We start from the raw sequence: 19,280 nt of genomic DNA, 5'->3' as shown, positions 1-19,280 counted from the left end.
TGAGAAAAAAAACACACAGACAGTTTAGAAACATGTAATACAGCACACAAGTAAAAGATGTTTCAATGACCTAATAGTATACTGTTTTACACAAAAACGTATTTGGGAAGTCAAACAGATATTGATGTGTGGAAAAAAATATTTTTTTTAATTGGGATGAATTTTTTAGACTTTTTATGACTTTTTTAAGACTCTTTTTAGACTTGATAGTGTTGAAGCAAATGTTATTAAGAGGTGGCTAGTATTGACTCATTTTCTTCTTGTTATTCCAATTCATCATCTGTACCTAAAAGACAGTTAAGTTTCAATACGTACCTTGACAAAAGCACTGCTCTGTTGGAGGAAATAAGCAATACCAACAACAGTGTTTTTTTACCCATATAATTCTCAGGGTTAGGACATCATTTGACAAGGAAAGGTCATAATTTGGGGTTCATTCAGGTGCTATTCCTGCTAACCACAGTAGCATTCAGTAACCATTAAATAGAGACTGAAGTGCAATATAGCAGCGCTGTGTATTTGATAGACAGAAAAGGCCTTTATCCATTCACCCTCACTCGCCATCAGCACCATTTAAACCAATCAGAATGGTCATCTTGACTCTCTTTAGTTACCACAGGCCAGTATAAGGGCTCATCTGTCTTGCTCCACTGCGAGGTCCTGCCCATTCTCAGTGCTAAGCTATAGTGCTAATGCTAACAGTATCTGCTGCCATGCCATTGGAAATCGCAGTGGAGACACCAGCGCCATGCAAAACCAACCACAGAAGTCATTCATTGATTGTCACAGCTACCAGGACACTCAGGACAGAAAAAGGCTAAATTGCCATGTGCCATGGAGCCATTTCAGGTCATGTTGGGGGCGACTGCTCATCTTGTGGCTGCACATTCAATATGTTTCCACTAACTGCACTGCAAAAAACTTAGTGGGATACTGTAGAGCAGTACATTGCATCCAAGGCTCAGTTGTTGTGCCATGCGTGCACACGAGACAGGAAAATAGAGAGGGCAGAGTAAGAAGCAGGGTTGTGGGTAAAGTGGCAGTGCAACATTCAGTGCCCATCTCCACTGTGTGTATATTCGGAGAGGGCTGACGGTCAAGCATTGAAGGACTTACCCACGCTGGGCTCGTTCAGTGCACTGTAGCGTTCTCTCAAAGCAAGAGGGGTTAAAGTTCGTCTGCGCTCCTCACTTCCAACAACCTAAAAAATTGAAAGAATTACAATAATTAATCGCCTTACACAGAACTTTTGAACTTTTAACAAACACCCATGTCACCATGTTTGACCCATGTAACATTAGACAGATGTAGCACTTCAGACGGACTCCTGGCAAAGTAATGGTTGATATTAAAATAGTAATCCAGGTAAAATGCAGTAGACTAGATTAAAACACTTTAAACCTTTAAAATAAGGAGTCTCCATACCTTTAAGGTAGCCTGTCAGTCCAAGAGTAAACCCTTTGTCAAAAGGATTAACTGATACTGTGTAATGTTATACTGCTTCAGTTGTATTATTGTACATTTATTTTTTTAATGGAATCTCTTTTTGTCTATACAAAATTAATAAGCGCAAATATTACATATAATACATAATAATATATGTAACACACACATATATTTTGGACAAGCCCCAGTCTGATAGAACAACCTGAAAAAAATGACCATCTATCGAGATAAGGTCACAGTGCGTGATCTTTCTTTTTATCATCTCTATTTATTATGTGTGCATGTTTGCTACCAAATTCTTACCTTGACACAAGGTGGCATGGTTATATTAAGGTTACACAGTACGTGTTGTGTGTCCTCATACTTGGTGCATTTCCGCAGAAAAGACAAAAACCCGGAGGCATCCTTGTTACTGTCTCTGACCTAAACATAGACAGAAAACAGGTAGACAGAGACGAAGAAAGAAAAATAGAATAGAATAATGTGGAGTGAGGGAAAGGAGGAGAATGGAAAGACAGAAAAGGATGAGCAGAGAAGAGCGGGAAGAGAAATTGAGCAGAAAAGATAGAATAGAGGAAGATAAGATGGGCAAGAAGAAGAAAAAAAAATCAAAAAGAGCACTAGATCCCTTAACAGTTGTCCTGAGCATGTGGCGCAGTAACATGGGACGAGAAGCAGGGGGAAACAGGGATGGAAGCAGTCCACAGGCAGGCAAGAGGGAGAGATTTACCTGCACATTTTACCTGGACATCTGTCAGACCAGACAGTTACAGAGTGACCGTGAGAGAGAGAAAGAGAGACAGTGAGACAGACACATACAGACAGGCAAGGCCGCAAGATAGGAAGGCAGGCAAAGAAAGTGAAGGAGTCACAGGACATGCAAACAATTACCCAAGAGAGTTGACAGCTAGACAGGTAAGTTGTTTGTTGCTTGGCTACCAGTATTCATCAAGCTGATTCTGAACAATACTTGACTTATCACATCGACAGACACAGATGAACGGAAAAACAGTGATATGGAAATTACATAAATATGGTCACGGGACAGGCATGGAACGGCTCGTACACACAATATATAACATATACGATCAATAGAAGAACAAATACACAAGTCATCAATGTAATGTGGAATAAAAAGAGATGAAATTATGATGCATTTGATAAAGAACTTAAACACAAAACAAAAACACCCTATCAAATCAGATTGCTGGTTTTTATTACCTTTACATTTCAAACAAACAAAGCACAATGAAAATGAAAAAAGAACAAAAGGACTCACAATGACACACCATGCCAAAAGCTAACTGAAGAAACTGAGAATCCCGAGATCCGATGAACAACCTGACATTCCAATATTTCTAATGTTTATCTTAACTTTACTGCCTGGAATATCTCTCAACTCTATGAAAAAAGGTAGCATATTGCAATTATAGTGCACCAATTATACTGCTGTGTTTAATATGCAATGATTGCAGAGTGAGCACAGGACTGTACTATTACCTACGTGTTTACATCACTGATATGAGAGTGAAAAGCAAACACAAAAACCACCATATGAACGCAGTGTTTGAGTCATCGGCAGGTGCTCATGAGTGTAAATAACTGGTGAGAAGGTCCTTGACATACTGTATCCAAAAACTAAACAACACACACTTTTGCACATGTATACACACACACACAAACAAACACACAATACTGTAGCAACACGTAGCAAGTGATAAAGAAGCAGGCATATGAACAAGCAGCTAGGGACAGACCTTGACAGAGACAGGCAGTCTGTTATCTCGGAAGGCCTGGAAGCTGAAGCTACGAGGCTGCTGAGTGGCCTTCCGAATGGGCACCAAGTTCCCGGAACACTCCAGGTAGAGAGGCATGCCCTCCATTAGCTGTGGAAAATATAACATAAAAGGGAAAAATGGAACTGCTTTTTTTCTAATAACATTTCACAAGCACTCGTTCATAGGGAATTTATGCAGATTTCTCATGATACAATACGCTGTACCCAAAAAACCCAAACAAAAGAATGATCCATTGTCTTTCTAGGTGCAGCAAATGCAATCTATAACAAAAATGGCAAAAACAAGGGCAAGAAGCAGGTGTTGTGCCAAAAAGTGATTGTCTGCCAAAAACTGATTTCTGGTATTTGCCATAAACTGATTGCTCGTATTTAAACTGCTTTAAGTAACTTGTTGGGCTATAATATGTGAAACATACAGTATGTCAAATGCATCCCTCATGGATGACCACAAACAACATTCGTGTAACAAGGTAGAAGCCGCAATCAGTTTTTGGCAGCGACTTTTATAGAACCTTTATTTATGCAGTTAAAAAAAATCTCATTAACATTAAAAATGTATTTTGTAAGATTAAGTTGGACAGCAGAAATGGCAGCAAATATTACAATAGTTCTGTAAAAATACTTTAAGTGGGGATAAAGGACCGGATTGGTTATAATGTACCGGTAAGTACAATAACACAGAGTTATAAAGATACTTGAAAAAACAGATAATTTTTTAATTCTATATATAACCCCTTTGTAGTCTATTTACCAACATGCGTAAAGATATTACACATTAAAAATACACGGAAACATTGGAAATCAGTTTTTGGCAGGCAATCACTTTTTGGAACAACACAGGTATACCCTGGACAGGTCACCGATCCATCTCAGGGCTAACACACAGAGACAGACACCCATACTTTAGGACAATTCAACATATTCATGTCTTCAGACCGTGGGAGGAAGAACATGCAAACTTTACACCAGGGGTCTCCATCCCCCGGTCTCCAGACCCAAACCGGACCCCGAGAGGGTTTTCCCCCAGACCGCAAAGCATTTCCTCATTTACTATGTAGCTAGATATTTTATTCCTGCCGGCTGCCATGGCTGACTTTTGAACAGGCGTGATGGGCAGCTATGTGGATCAGTGACTTTCTAGTCCACACTCCAAGCCAGCTGGTGGCGGTATTGCACCACCAACCACCAAAAAAAACGCTAAAGAAGAACAACCAATGCGGGCCCTTCAACACAGGTTGCTAAGTTACAGCTTGGGAGCTTGCACTTGCCGACAGTAGAATGATGACTTGGCGGTGCACAGTTGAATGAGTAAAAAAAGATGGCTTTATCAAAAGCATGTATAGTGGACTATCTGACATTTAAAGATGAATGGACAAAATTCGCTCACAGCTGACTAATGAACATTTGCATGCATGCTTAAGAACTGCATTGACCCCATTTCACCCAAATTTTAAAATGCTAGCTGCAAATGTACATGCAAATTTCTCTCACTGAAGTGAGAGCCAGCACTGTTTTGCAGTATGTTTTAAGTTACATGGTGTTGAGTTTGTCAAACATATTTACTGCACCGTTTTAAAGCACTTCTTAATTTTCCTGAAAATTGAGGGTTTTTTTAGGTGAATTGTTTGCACCTTAATGTTGTCCCAAAAAGTTTATTCTGTTCATCTGGATGTAGTGTTTTCAGTCATCCAACTGATTTTTTTAGTGTCAGCTGACTGCAGGTTTCCCCAACGTTACAAACAGTACCTTTGCACAATGACTAGCCCACTGAATGAACAATGGGCTGTGAGGTCAGTTTCTTAATCATTAAAATCCAAATTGTCATGACCATTGATTAACAACCACTGATCAAAGCCCATTGATCAAAGACCATTGATCAATGGCCATGAGTACCATTCACAGAGAGTTGGGGAATGGCTGCAATCACAGCGTTGTAAGATAGCGAAAGATGTACCCTTAGGCCCGCTCATCGATTCAAAGGTGGTCTTTCCCTTTTCCCATTCTTCTTCAAAAGTCACTTGGATGAGTAATGAAATGTTTCTCCCACTGAAAACGGTTCGTCCAGATGAACAGAAACAACTTTTTTGATTTGGATTTACCTGGATGATTGAGCATGCATCAAGACACCTTAATGTTGGGTTATGTGCAATAGATGTGGTAAAGATTATTGCATGATTTTATTGTTAAATAGTTTTTTGTTTAATATTAGTACTTGAACTGGATTACACTTTTCGGTTCAGCAGATGATTTAATGGCATATGAATAATTGATCAGTAGTTACAAGGCAAAAGTCTATATTGTTAATTAAATGTTAAATAGAAATGAAAGAAAATATTTTTGTTGGGTCATTTAAAGTGTTCGGAACCCAGATTGATTGGATGATGGAGGTAGTGAACCTCCTGTTATTTTAGTTGGGGACCCCTGCTTTACACAGCATCATTCAAACCCAGGACCTTCTTGGTCTGAGGAACCAGTGCTAACCACCACACCACGATGCCGCCACTTTTTAGAGAACTTAAAACGAATCACATGTTCAACTGCGCTCCTTAATAAGCTGGCTTTCTGTGGCCTTGCCCCTGTGCGCACCTCAATGTCTCGACTACGGGCCACCTCGGTGAAGTTTTCGTGCAGCTCCAGAGTTTTGTCCATCTTGTCATCTGTCATGCAGTAACAACGCAGGCGTCCCTCACGTGCCTCATTCATCTTTGCAAAAATAACAAACTTGGCCATATATGGGACTGCCATTAGCTCCCTGTACAGCAGGTTGGCAAAGGTGACCACCTCCGCCGTACGTGGACAGTCTGCCAGCCAGAATCTGGATATAGCAGGAGAACAGAGAAGAATTAAACAAACCAGCTGGATCTAAATCCAGACGTGTGCAAGAGTGCAGGAAAAAAAGTTGACTGGGAACATGCTTGCACAGGTGTTTACTGAGCTCACCTTGCAGACACATTAGTGGTAAAATTGGCACAGTTGTTGGCGTACATCAGCTTGGTGGTTCCAGTGATGTCCTCCCACTGAGCTGGTGCTGTTCCACCTGGATTGATGTGCAAGTGTTGGAAAAACTGTCCCATTATGTTGTCTAAGTTGGACCTTCATCAGTTTGATTTCCTTTCTTTGTTAGGTCTCCCACCTATTATCGATTATCTAGTGACTGTCTTTTTGAATATATACATCCAGTATCCTGGCTTCTCCTTTTTGCATCATTTGTTTAGCGTCCCTTTTGTATGACTTCCAGGCAGTTTTGTTGGTCATTTTTTCACTACTCCCTGTAATGACTCCCACACACTGAAGTCCACACTATACGACATTGATCTGATAAACTTGAGAAATATTTCTAGTCTGCTGCATGAAAATTTAATTGTCTTACAATGATAAAAGCAACTGAATCAAGGCTAAGACAGACAGCTGTTGTTCCTCTGCTGTTTGTCTGCTTCCTGTGTCCTCCTTGGCTCAGCTTTAACAGATGGAGGACACAACTTACACAGAGACATGATTGGAATCTCAATCATTTTGTTAATGTGCATGTTTATTTCCGTCTGACAAGATTCTTTGCACGTAATTTTATGCTGCTTTTGCTTTTACTTGATTACCAGTTGAGTACTCAGAAATATCCTTTTATGTTGGTCGTCTTTCTCCAGAGACGGCTCAAACTCACATAATGTAAATACAGTTTAAGTCGAATTTAGACTGGTATGGTATTTTTTCGACTTTCCTCTTTTGCTGCCATGTTTGTTTTGAGAAGTGCATCTCCATGTATGACCCCTGCTTTGCATATTAAAACAGGAGATTAGAGCCTTTTATATTGTGATGTTTGAGTCAGAAGTACACCCACGTGTCCACTGCCATCAATCAGTTTTGTTAGGGTCCATTTTAGTGAATTGGTGCTCTGATTTTCTTTGCCCCAGTATTTCAAATTTTCCCCTTCACCACCATAAAGAGTCATTTTAAGGTTACTCTAAAAAGTCAAATTGGTAAATAAAACTGCTTAACACAAAAAAATATATAATCTGGTGGCAGATCATTTTGTTTGTACCCTAATGAGAAAGGTAATAATTCCTGAATACAATCCTAGGTATCTCATGTTTGTTACAAGAAAAAACAAAATATAAAAAGGGATTACTCTGTAAAGTTATTCCTACCAATGACACTGCAGAGAAGACGCAAGCTGGTGGTATCACCCTCGCCAGCATCACGAGGGCTCTCCCTCCACGACGGTGGTAAAGGAATCCGCAATCCGATTGGACGGTGAAATTTGCGTCGCCGAGGTTCGATGGTAACCACTGGGCTGAAGGTGGCCTGGTTACCAAGCTGCCTGGTCAGCAGTTCATCAGGGATTGGTTGTGCCTGATGTTAAAGTGTTAATGGCAAAAAAGGGACACTGAGGACATGACGAAAAGACAGGAGGAGAAGGCTGCATACATGGAGAATGGAAAAGATAAACTCAAGCACAAATAAAACATAACAGAAACTCCACAAGGATCAACAAACAATTAAAACAAAATGTTTAAAAAAGGAAAACAAACCATAAACCATAAAAGCAAATGTGCAATAGGCTAAAACTTCAAATTCCCAATCATACTCACACATGCAACAAATTCATAAACTCAGATCAGTGCATCAGCTTGGTCACTGTGGCTCACAACTTAAATCGGGGAACTGAGGAGTGACGAATGGCTGGATAAAAAGGAAAACAGACGAGCGTAGCCAAAGTAAAACTCATGCAATCTTCTTACGTACATAACATTAGTGCCATGACAAAGAACGTAAACGATGTACACTCAAGTGACCAAGCAACAGAAATGAAGAAGCCATAATCCTTCATAATCTTTCTGCTGTGGAAAACAAAGCCAAATGTAGGTGTAGTGTGAAAAGAGATCAGTCAGCATGAGTGTGTGCCAAGTTCCCAGACGGGTGTCTGCAGAGGTCTGGATGAGTAACAGCCAGTCATACATTTGCCAGAAGCTCCTGTTTGGCAGGGCAGACACCACGTGTTGCAAACACCAGAGATGCTTCTTAAAGGTCAGGCAAATTTTGAAAATGTTCTAATAAAGTATATAATTTTTCTATATTAACCTATTCTATCAATGAAATTCTTATTGACAGTGTTTAAAAACTGAGAAAATCTTCTTCCTATCGGTTTGATATCACTGTTTGTTACAGCTCTATTTTGTGAAGTAGATGTATTTTTTTTACATTTTCATTGAATAAACCAAAGCAAATTTATCACAATGAAGTGCAAGGCAAGAGAAATTTACTTTAAAAAATGTACATGATTTACAGTAATACCAATAATAACTGATGCTACATCACAAAACACTGAATGAAATATAGATTTACTATTTGATGGGATATCTCAAATGACAAGTGATGACCTTTCTTCTAGCATTAAGGTATATAGTACTGAAATAAATCAGTCTGCCTCTTCACGTCTCGCATCAGGTCTCCATGACTGATAGCAAAACTCAAGCATTTTCAGACTCATTGGTCAAATACACATAACATCAACTTCATGGCATGAAATCTGTCAAATCTGAACTCGTAGACTGAAAGCAGCACAAACAGAAAATGAGGCCAGAGGTAAACATGTTGGCACAGTCTTGGTTGTTTTCTCATTTGAACATCTGTTTTTGTGTTGAACAATCAAGCAATTATGAAAAGTGTACATGTGCAAAGCCTCTTTTCAATTCATATTCTTACCTGCAGTCCCAGCCTCACTCTTTTGGTGACAGCAGTCTCAGGGAAGATGGCTTCAACTTGGGGGACCAGCTTACTGGTCAGCCGACCGCCCTCTGGACCAATGAGATCACTCTCCTGCTGTATGCGAGACACTACTGCAAAGTAGAGGGGGAAGTCAGTGGAGATCATTCGACGGATTCTCTTCTTCTCCAGCTCCTCTTGGCTCTCCAAGTCTATATTAGGTGAAATAGTGGAGATAAGCAGAGAAAAGAGATAAAGAGGAAAGAAAAAGAGGGTAATGGTAGGTGTTAGGATACATGTCTAGCTGAAAATTTCAGTCTTAAATGAACACTTTGTGGGAATAAAGCCTGTCTGATGCTGCGGAGGCAGCTTCTGTGTTTAAAAAAAACCTTCCTATGCTTGTCTTCTGTAACTCCAGGGACATACATCAAGATTAATACAACCCCTCAAGGTTTCCCTGACAGGCGACATCCATTACAATCCCACTAACCTTCATCCATGCCATTCAGAATAGTTTCCAGTACTTCGTCGCCATAGCGATTACGATGTTCCTTCCAGACCGAGCCGTTCTCACTGCGGAGCACCACAAGCTCTCTGTCTCCTCGTCCCAGTGAGGCAAAGTGAGGGATTTCTACTATCACTGGTCTGTGAATGAAATGTCAGAAAGGTTTTTAGAAAAAGGTAGGAGAGGTGCATATTTTATCTTCTTTTTCTTCGTCTTTTAATGACAATCTATAGGTTTTGGGGAACAGAGAAGACTAAATGCTGTAGTTTTGAAAGTCAAATGCATTTCCCTACTTGCCTGGTTTGGTACTCATCAGACTGAGGTCTGCTCTGCGGTATTATTTTATTTCACAGTGTGCCAAAACATTCTAATTGATGACTCTGAACTACAGGCCAGCTGGTTCAGAGCCCAGACTAACATTAACAGTACAAGTTATCAATGCCATTTGCACTAATACACAGCCTTTTGAAGTGCATGTTCACAGCTTAGAAGATGCAACATGTGTGACTTCTAAAAAACCTCTGCCACTTGATTGGTCAGACCTGGTCCTCTTTAAATGAGCTGATGTCCAGAGACGACATGTTTATGAATGCTTTTTATGTTTCTCCTTGCATGGTTAGAATTTTAATATTGTACAATAAAAATGACCAGTGCTCACGCACAATGGTTTTCAGAAATGCTTGATACATCATCCCAGCATGACTCTGGACCTTTCAGCATTGGTTTTCAACCTAGTCCTTTGTGTACAATACTTTCTGAAGATTTTTAAAAATATTTTTAAGATAATTTGTACCGTAGATGATCCCCATATTCTCTGTAATTTTACACTGTGATAGGTTAGTTTTAAACTGCTTAAATGACTATTTTCCTATAAATACCCCATCATGATCTAGTCTTGTCCATTAAATGGCACAATCACTGAACTTGTCTTGGACATGTCATGTCTATTAAGAGCCACGCAAATACATGCACATATAGGCACTCAAATACACACAAAAGTATTTTGCTTTGACTGTAAATGCACAGTCAAATACGATCAAATACAGTTAATAAACCAAAGAAAGGTCTGATTTACCCAAGGAACTGCATACTGGACGGCCCCAGGGAGATGATCCGGCTAGCGAGGCCCTCGCCCTCCACTAGTGGAGGAGGCGTGGTCAGTTTCTGGGGTTTAACGAGACGGCAAGTGATGCGCGTCGGTGCAGCGCAGGTTCGGGGAGGGATGATCACTCGTAGTCCATGGTGCCTGCTGCCTCGCATGGAGCCCCCTCGAGCATCCACCATGAAACTCACCAGGAAGCTGAGTTACATGGTGCCATAAATTAAGAACATGTAAACTTTACTTTATCAACACACATTTAAACATTAATAAAACACGACAGAAAGAAAAAAAACACAAAGACTGGACTTTCGTCAGGGAAATCCTCCAGCTCTACGAGATGGGAACAGATTATTCATGTGCTGTTTGTTCAGTGTTTTGAATTGATCTGGTTTGCCCGCTCATGGTTTATGCTATTCATAAAGAAGACATCAATTGACTGTGTAGGCGCTCTTTTCATTTGCTTGTCTGGATATGACAGGAGAGAACGAGTGATCTGCAGCAATGCTCAGCAAGAATGATGTGAAAAGATTTGAAAGAGATCCCGATTCTGCTTCTCCTGCATTATACCGGTGGCTTAATACAGGTGTCTCTATGTCTGAGGTCATCTTTTCATACTCACTATTTCAAAAGCTGACTCATGGAGGTACAGTTACAGTAAATTATGACTTTGCATAATTGATAAATTAAAGTGTTTATTGCTGGAATACAGTTCCTTTAAATATAAGATATCTGTAAATTTGGATTGTGATCATCGTGATCATCACTGATAATCATTACAACCACCATTTATCTTTTGGTATCATACCTCTATGCAATAACATTAAAACATAAATGGACTGCATTTACCTAGGCCCTTTTTCGTAGCAGTTTACAGAGCACTTTAGATTGTATATAAGTAAAGGATGCTATTGTCACATAAACTATCACCTCAGTAGATGAATTAATGGAATCAGTTGCCAGTTTTAAATGTTAATGACATTAGAGTTTAAACAATTTTGTTAATTATAATCAGGTTAAGAGAAAAATAGATGATAAATATAATATGCTTTTGACTATCATCATAGGCTTTTAACAAGTCTGCACTATCTGCACTTTTTTTTTCTATTTACTTTTTTGTAAAGCCAGAAATTTCACAGTCTGCCAAAACACTATAATAAGAATCCTGACAAGAAGCATCGACGACTGATACTGTTTAACATAAAAGCAATTTTAAAAATTTGGTTTAACGGGGAAGAAAAACATTTTAATAACTCACCCAGTGTGAATAGGGCTGGCTACAGGGCTGACATTGTCTGAAGTCTCAGTAGCTGGACTGCTTGGGATAAGAGAATCTTCATCATATTCTTTTGGCAAAGGGACGGGGGTGTGCTGAGGTCAGAGAGGGAGAAATGAAAATGGAAAACGGTGAGAAATTGAGGCTGTAAAACAGCTATGACTGAGAAGATTAAACCAGAGAAAAGTAGGAGGGAAAGACTGATATGAAAAGAGAAAGAGGTGATATAAAACATGAAGCAGAGAGAAGACCATAATAAAGGAAGAGGTATGAATAAAAGTCAGAATCTGGTTCAATAATATAAGTTAGTGATATTTCCATTTGAATATCTGTCTTCTATAGCCTCTTTTTTGCACTTTAAAAACTTCATTCTGCACAAGAAAGTGATTGTCAAGCAATGTTAACTTAAATTAAGTGTCCCTTTACGAGTACATACAAGTATGTAACAACTACGTAACAAATCAATGGCTTCCTATTCAAAGAGGAAGCTTAGTTTATATACTTATCAGATCCAACTAATCCCAAATAGCTAGAAGAAATTAGAAAAGTATTCAAATGGGAGCTCAGGTCTCAGGAGGATAAGATAAAGTAACAAATGCTTACAAAGCCACTCTTAGTCACGAGCTAAGCATACCTGATCCAGCATAACTGTCTCTGGTGACACACAGGGGATCCTGGGAATAGCAGGAGAATATGGACTGTCGAAGAGGAGGTAGGAATAAGGTAAGACAAGAAACCATCGCTGAATATGACACCGCTATCAAAATTCTAATAAAATCATATGAGCTCACTCTGCTGCTTCTCATAATCTAAGGTAAGGATAAATGAGCTATGTCAGTAATTTAATCGCCAGCTCAAATTTCATTTTCAATTATATCATATTAGGCATTCTTCACATAAAGACTCCTCGTCACACCACCTCACACTGACTTACGTGGTGCCCATGCCGCCCTCAAAGTCTCTGAGGGTCTTCTTTGGGGAGAGAAAGTCATCATCCTGGTCCTTAAAATCATCAAGCTTCAAATAGCGAGCTCCGTCCATCCCCAGCAACTCGTCTCCTGTGGTAAAAATGTAAAAGAAATGTTTAGAAAGAACATGGAAAATGAACACAGAGAAAAATAAGTGGTAAGGAACAGGTTGCAAGGAGCACATAAGGAAGTAAGAGAGAAAAGGATGACACCAGGGGGATACGGAGTAAACTTTAAATTAAGGACAAGTTCTCCCAATAAATATCAGTTTATCTCAATACATTTCAAGTTGTTTCAAAATGTATTTTATGAGAAATGCTCTCAAAACCTTGAACTCTCTTCAAATTCGAGTAAAATCAATTTTGATATAATCCCCAGATGAAATCTGTAATTACTACTCCACCATCCTTCCCATCCCTTCACCAAACCACAGAAAAAAATGGCCACAAAGCAGTTCCAAACATTTTAGTCCAAGCAATGGAGTCAAACCAACAACAACCAGAGCCGATGGAAACCAAAGTAGTGAAAGAAGAGGATTGGTAAGACAGTGAATATCAACACAGTTTAGGACACTGCATGGACAGCAAACTGCAAGGCACCTGGTGACAGCTTTTTTAGTGAGCATGCCCATTAAAGATGAAATCACATGTGGTGATGGTTGTTTCTGTGTAGGAGAAAACACCTTAATTATTAAATAGGAATGATACTAAAATAATAATTATAACAACAACTTTAAACCGCTTCACAAGACAGACACTTTAGCACCCATTCGTATAAGCTGTTCAGGAAAACAAAGCAAAAAAATGTTAAAGAAGTAAAAAGTGAGAAAATTAAACAAGTATAAAAATAAGAAAACACATTGCAAAAGGAAAAAATGCTTCCAAAACGTGTTGAAAAGATTCGAATTTGGTTTATTTTTTCTAGATTTTTAAGGCAGGCCGATGACTGTATAAACTGGAGCTGTTTGCTGGAAAGTGTCACAGCTTTGCCACAGTATGTGTTTTATCCGTTTATGGATCAATTACACTGTAAAAATCAGGAGGAACAGCAACCCTGCACTGCAAGGGAGCCATTTAAATTTAAATACAGAAATATTGGAGTTCTGTCAATGATAGATCCATGACCAGATATGTGCTGGTAAAAGGAAAATGTTGTGACTACATGCTGATGACAAACAGACTTTTTAAAGAAAAAGCAAATCTCTGAACAAGAGGGAGAACAGGAGAGATCAAAGATAAGACAGAGAAAATAGAGGATAACAAACAGGGCTGGAGTCGAAAGTAGAACTGATTAGAAAGACATTTAGTGACACACAGAGAAAATGAGAAAGTGCAACTGCAATGAAGGCACAAGTTTACGAGTCACCGGACCGGACAAGGCAGAGATACAGACACAGTCCTACCTAACGTTAGCTGGGCAACCCCTACAAGACAAATGGAAAAGGGTGTTATAAACAGTCGCACATATACAGTCAAATTCATGCTGGTACTTCGACATGTCAGTGTACTTCCCATGCGCTCGTCTTCTACCAAAATCAGAGCTGAAAGTTAATTATCAAAGCTGCACAGTTGATGCTTTTAACATAATCAAATAAGACAGCCTACCTTCATCCTCTGAAACATCCAAAATCTCATCTACAGTTTCGGGGAAACTCATCCGATGCTTCTCTGTCGTGATCTGTGGAGAACCAGGGTGGGAGTTAATTTGCAAGCAGTGAGGGAGCTGAATGTAATTAGGAAAACAGAGTTTGCTCAGTGAACATCTGATCATGGTGGGTCAACGTTTCTTCTTCATGTACTGGTGTAACTAGGTGAACCATGCTCACCGCAGAAACGGACTCCTCGGTTACCAGCTTGAGCACATCGATGACAGAGATGTAACCCAGCCTCTTAGCAATGCCCAGGGGAGACGTGCCGTTCTACACGGAGACAGATAATTAAAATTACTAAAATCATTTCCACAGATTTTAAGAACTTTATTCTTTCCTGTAGAAAACATATACTCTTGGGAAAAAGAAGTATTTTAGTGTCCTGTGAAAAACAAAAGTAGAAGATCTCAAAGCATTCAGGTGTTTGTAGACAAAATACCACAATCTTGCCAGGAGTCAACATCCCAACAGATTCTCTACAATTCTCAGAAAGTGCAAAAAACCCAAGAGCTACAGCTCTGATTCTACAGGTCTCTGCTAGCATGTTGACTATTAAAATCAACTTCAACAAGTATGGTTTATTTGATGGGGTTTCCGGGAAGAAGCCTCTTCTCCTTCAAAAGAACAGGACAGTATGGCTGAAGTTTGCCAAGTTGCATCTGAAGAAACCACAAGAGGTTTTTGGACAAACAAGGCCAAAGAGGAGATGTTTGGCCATACTGCTCAGCACCATGTTTGGCAAAAACAAATACCTCATGTCAACTGCCAAGCATGCTGGTACTGGACGGGTGATGATTTGGGTTTGTTTTGCAGCTTGGGCGCCTTGTATTCATTGAGTTGACCATGAAATCTGTCACATTTGAGGCCATCTGTCCAAGAGCTAAAGGTTGGCTGGTATACAACAGCATGGCCGCAAAAGAAAGGAATCAAGGTGTCACAGTGTCAAAGTGCAGACCTCAGCCTGACTGTAATGCTGTGATGGGACCATAAGAGATCTGTATATAAATGAATGCCTGCAAACCTCCATAAACTAATGCAATGTTGTAAATTATAAAGTCATACAGCAAATCATTATTTCAAGTTGTTGCAGCTAAAGGTTGTTTTACAAGCTACAAGGTATACTTAGTTTATCATGACTGCATGGAGTCCTGTAAGAAATATAGTTTTTAGAATTACGGTACACATCTACAACATAAATAAAAAAATATGAAAAATGAAGGCAAAAGGTGAACTGATATATCCTACAGGCTGCAACAAACATATACTGGACAGTATCCACCATAGTTATACACATGTCCAAACTTCTAATATATCAAAACTAGTGAATGGAAAGACAAAAAAAAGCTATTAAATTTTGCGGTTTAATTACTAGGTCTTAAACTGCATCTTTCAGGCCTTTCATAAATTGTGCCTGTCAAAATCTTAATTTAAAATCTAACTAACCAATTAGGGCTGTCAGGTGTATGTAGTGATGTAAAAATAATCTCTGAACAAAGTATCAAAAATTAAAAATATTGATGTAAAATAAATGGATAGACAAAATAGGATGCAACATCTATTTTAGTTGGGGAACTCTAGCTCCAGAGTACACACTGAAAAAAAAAAGTTTCATTGCAACGTAGTCACAGCAACTAAAAAAGTAAATAATAGTCCTGACAGTGAACACACATACATTGTGCATGTGGAAAAACGTTTACAGAGAAATATTTAACAGGATAGGAATGTTTATCAGTCAAGAGAGCGATGATGATGATGATGATGATCTGTGATCTGAATCTAATCTAGTGCCAACTATTCTACTGAAGGCAATTTCTTTATTTGTTATCACATGTTTGTTCCTTCAGAAAAACTGCTGCACAAGGAAGGGTTTAGTAAAGGTTTCTCACCGAGGTGATCTCATTGGGTTGGGCTCCATGTTTCAGCAAGAGTGTGACAATATCTGTGTGGCCCTGCTGGGCTGCCTGGTGCAGAGGGGTGTAGCCCATCTGCAGCAAAAAAGAAAGCGATAAAAAAGTTTTGACGGACAAAAGAAGAAACTAAATATGATAAAAAAAAAGGGGGGGTGCTGACAAGGAATTTTACCCTTGTCTTGGCGTTCACATGAGCTTGCTGCTGCAGAAGGAACTTCACCATCTTGATGTTGCCATAATGACAGGCCACGTGAAGGGGTGTGTAGCCCATCTGAGCCAAAGAGAGAAAGACAGCAAGCTGTTGTTTAGTTGCTTTAGTGATACCCATTAATTGTCAGTCTAAATATCGGGCAAATATGTGCTTAGTCATTTGGCGCACAAGACTGTATAAAGACAAAAGATGCCATCTCTTCAGTTCATCACACACACATGGTATTTTATGTCTATGTGTATTCAGTGGAATCGATGTAGCTTACACGTGAAGCAGCATAAACAGATGCCCCCTGTTTGACCAAAGTGTCTGCGATGCCCACATGACCCTCCTGGGCCACAAGATGCAGAGGAGTCAGTCCATTCTACAAAGAACGACCAGAGGAATGAGCATCATAGTTTATCTATTGTTTGGACAGTATATTAATCTAATAATAATTTTAAAAAAGCACATATAAAACTACAGGAATTAAACTTTACTCTTTAGAACATGATCAATTCTCTCCATTCTAATATTATACCTTGTTTCCAAGATTTACGTTGGCCTGTTTGGAAATGAGCAGAGCCACCATGTCAGGCCGTCCCTCCTGTGAAGCCAGGTGTAGGGGCGTGATGCCTTGGAGGGACTCAGAATTGGGCGATGCCCCATTCTGAAGAAGACAGCTGGCCACCTCCATCTGGTTCTGCTTGGCTGCTATGTGAAGGGGAGTGTATCCATTCTGCAGAAAGAAACAAGGACAAAACAGAAATAAAAAAGTGGACATTGCTATTCTTCCAGCATATAACTTAAACGCTGCTGTGAGAGAGCACTTGCCAGTACAAAGTTTGCTATGCAAGTCAATGTATGCTTGAGAATCACTCTAATTTAGCCTGTTTTGTATGATTGTCAGTCATGGATTGGCAGGTTATGCTGGCCTGCCTCTAATGTGCACACACATATGTGTGAACATCTTACTCGGGCAGTGCTGTGTGCAGATCCTCCCTTGCTGACCAGGAGTCTAACAACATCCAGGTTGTTGTGATGGACGGCCACATGAAGGGGTGTCAGACCATTCTGTTAACCACAAACACACACACACACACACATACGCATGAACATATATATAACCCACAGATGCACACACATATGCAAAAAAACCACACAGAAACATGTATATATGAAACACATACCATGGTAATCAATCAATTAGCTGAAAACAAAATTATCTCGGGGTGGGGTCAAACTTGCAGAATGAACTGCTCCTCACTGCCTGTCAACAAAAGTACAGACTGGCTCACCTTCCCAGCTGCATTTGGGTTTGCTCCTCTTTCCAGAAGGAGTTCAGCCACATCTACCTTTCCATATTTGGAGGCCACGTGGAGGGGAGTGAAACCTTTCTACTCAAATGAAGAAGAAGAAGAAAAGACTAAGATGTTTGTCAAAGATTCAGTTGCATCTGTACACCACAATGTTTCTGAATATGGGGTTTTACTATATGTAACTATTTGTGGCTATCTGTGCTTATATTTAGCTGAGAAAATTATTTTAAATTATTTAATTTAGCATAAGACAGACTCAAATAACCTCAACGGTCATCTTTTGCCAGAAGCGGTTCAGTTAGCAATAAAACGCGGTCTGCACTAACTGAGCATTTAATCTTAATTCTGATTTTACCTTTGTCATCTTTATTTGCTCCGCTCCAGCATCCAATAATATTCGAATAGTCTGGACATGTCCTTCACGTGCTGCAATGTGTAAAGGTGTGTGACCTGCAGTTGTAGCTGAGTCAGGGCTGGCCTTGTGCTCAAGGAGCAGCTTGACAAGCTCCTTGTGGCCCATACGGGCTGCACAGTGTAAAGGTGTCTGGTCATCCTGGACACAGAGGACAATGAGTTTAGTTCAAGTTGGAAAACAGATACAGCTGAGCATCGGGAAATTAAACATCATGCCTAATAAAACCTGCCACTGTGTACATGAAACAGCCTTTATGCATTGTTTGTGACAACTTAAAAAGATCAGTGATTGACTGATAATTGCTGCACGATCATTTGTAAGTTTGTTTTGGGTGCTGAATAAGGTACTATTACTAGTAATAATAATAATAATAATAATAATTTTATTTATAAAGCGCTTTCAAACAAAGTGCTGTACAGCTATTTGAAACTGAAAAGATAAATAAATAAAAGCGATACACAGCAATAATAATAATAATAAGTTAAAACAGTAAGAATTCAAAAACGAAAAGCCGTAGAATTAAGACATGTAAGATAGGGTGAACAAATGTGTCTTCAGCTTAGTTTTTAAAACCTCCAAAGAGCATGCCTGCCTAATATCTCGAGGGAGGTTGTTCCACAGAAACGGGGCATGGAAAGAAAAAGCACGCTCTCCAATTGTCTTTTTTCTGGCTCTAGGAACCTTTAGAAGGCCAGAGTCCTGAGTCCTGAGCACGGGATGGGACATAATGGTGTAAAAGGTCAGAGAGGTATGAAGGTGCCAGTCCGTTTAAAGCCTTGTAGGTGAGCAGCAGGACCTTAAAATCTGCTCGAACCTGACAAGGTAGCCAATGAAGAGATCTCAGTACAGGGCTAATGTGCTCAACTTTCCCAGTTCTTGTTAAAATGCGAGCAGCTACATTTTGCACCATCTGTAGACCTCTAAAACTTTTCTTTGGTAGCCCAGAAAGAAGAGCATTACAATAATCAATACGTGAAGACACAAATGCATGGACAAGAACCTCTGC

General features: G+C 39.6%; 1 protein-coding gene across 1 annotated transcript in view; it reads right to left on the bottom strand.

The window, feature by feature from the left end:
* The window catches only part of LOC309709874 (uncharacterized protein), an 81,510-nt gene that overhangs the window by 15,249 nt on the left and 46,981 nt on the right, over nt 1-19,280 (bottom strand). Inside the window, exons 15-36 of the mRNA XM_082538778.1 lie at nt 18,215-18,412; nt 17,839-17,937; nt 17,516-17,614; nt 17,082-17,279; nt 16,827-16,925; nt 16,523-16,621; nt 16,327-16,425; nt 14,618-14,710; nt 14,397-14,469; nt 14,195-14,215; nt 12,759-12,882; nt 12,459-12,522; nt 11,807-11,919; nt 10,525-10,749; nt 9,435-9,589; nt 8,945-9,156; nt 7,387-7,591; nt 6,185-6,281; nt 5,831-6,059; nt 3,204-3,332; nt 1,750-1,869; nt 1,117-1,201 (exon numbers count right to left, since the gene is read on the bottom strand). Of these exons, the coding sequence (XP_082394904.1) occupies nt 1,117-1,201; nt 1,750-1,869; nt 3,204-3,332; nt 5,831-6,059; nt 6,185-6,281; nt 7,387-7,591; nt 8,945-9,156; nt 9,435-9,589; nt 10,525-10,749; nt 11,807-11,919; nt 12,459-12,522; nt 12,759-12,882; nt 14,195-14,215; nt 14,397-14,469; nt 14,618-14,710; nt 16,327-16,425; nt 16,523-16,621; nt 16,827-16,925; nt 17,082-17,279; nt 17,516-17,614; nt 17,839-17,937; nt 18,215-18,412 (2,836 nt within the window). The remainder of the gene's footprint in view (nt 1-1,116; nt 1,202-1,749; nt 1,870-3,203; nt 3,333-5,830; nt 6,060-6,184; nt 6,282-7,386; nt 7,592-8,944; nt 9,157-9,434; nt 9,590-10,524; nt 10,750-11,806; nt 11,920-12,458; nt 12,523-12,758; nt 12,883-14,194; nt 14,216-14,396; nt 14,470-14,617; nt 14,711-16,326; nt 16,426-16,522; nt 16,622-16,826; nt 16,926-17,081; nt 17,280-17,515; nt 17,615-17,838; nt 17,938-18,214; nt 18,413-19,280) is intronic.

The sequence above is a fragment of the Aulonocara stuartgranti genome (assembly GCF_965226115.1).
Source record: "Aulonocara stuartgranti genome assembly, chromosome: 7".
Lineage (NCBI taxonomy): Eukaryota > Metazoa > Chordata > Actinopteri > Cichliformes > Cichlidae > Aulonocara > Aulonocara stuartgranti.
This window is presented reverse-complemented; position numbering and strand designations above follow the sequence as displayed.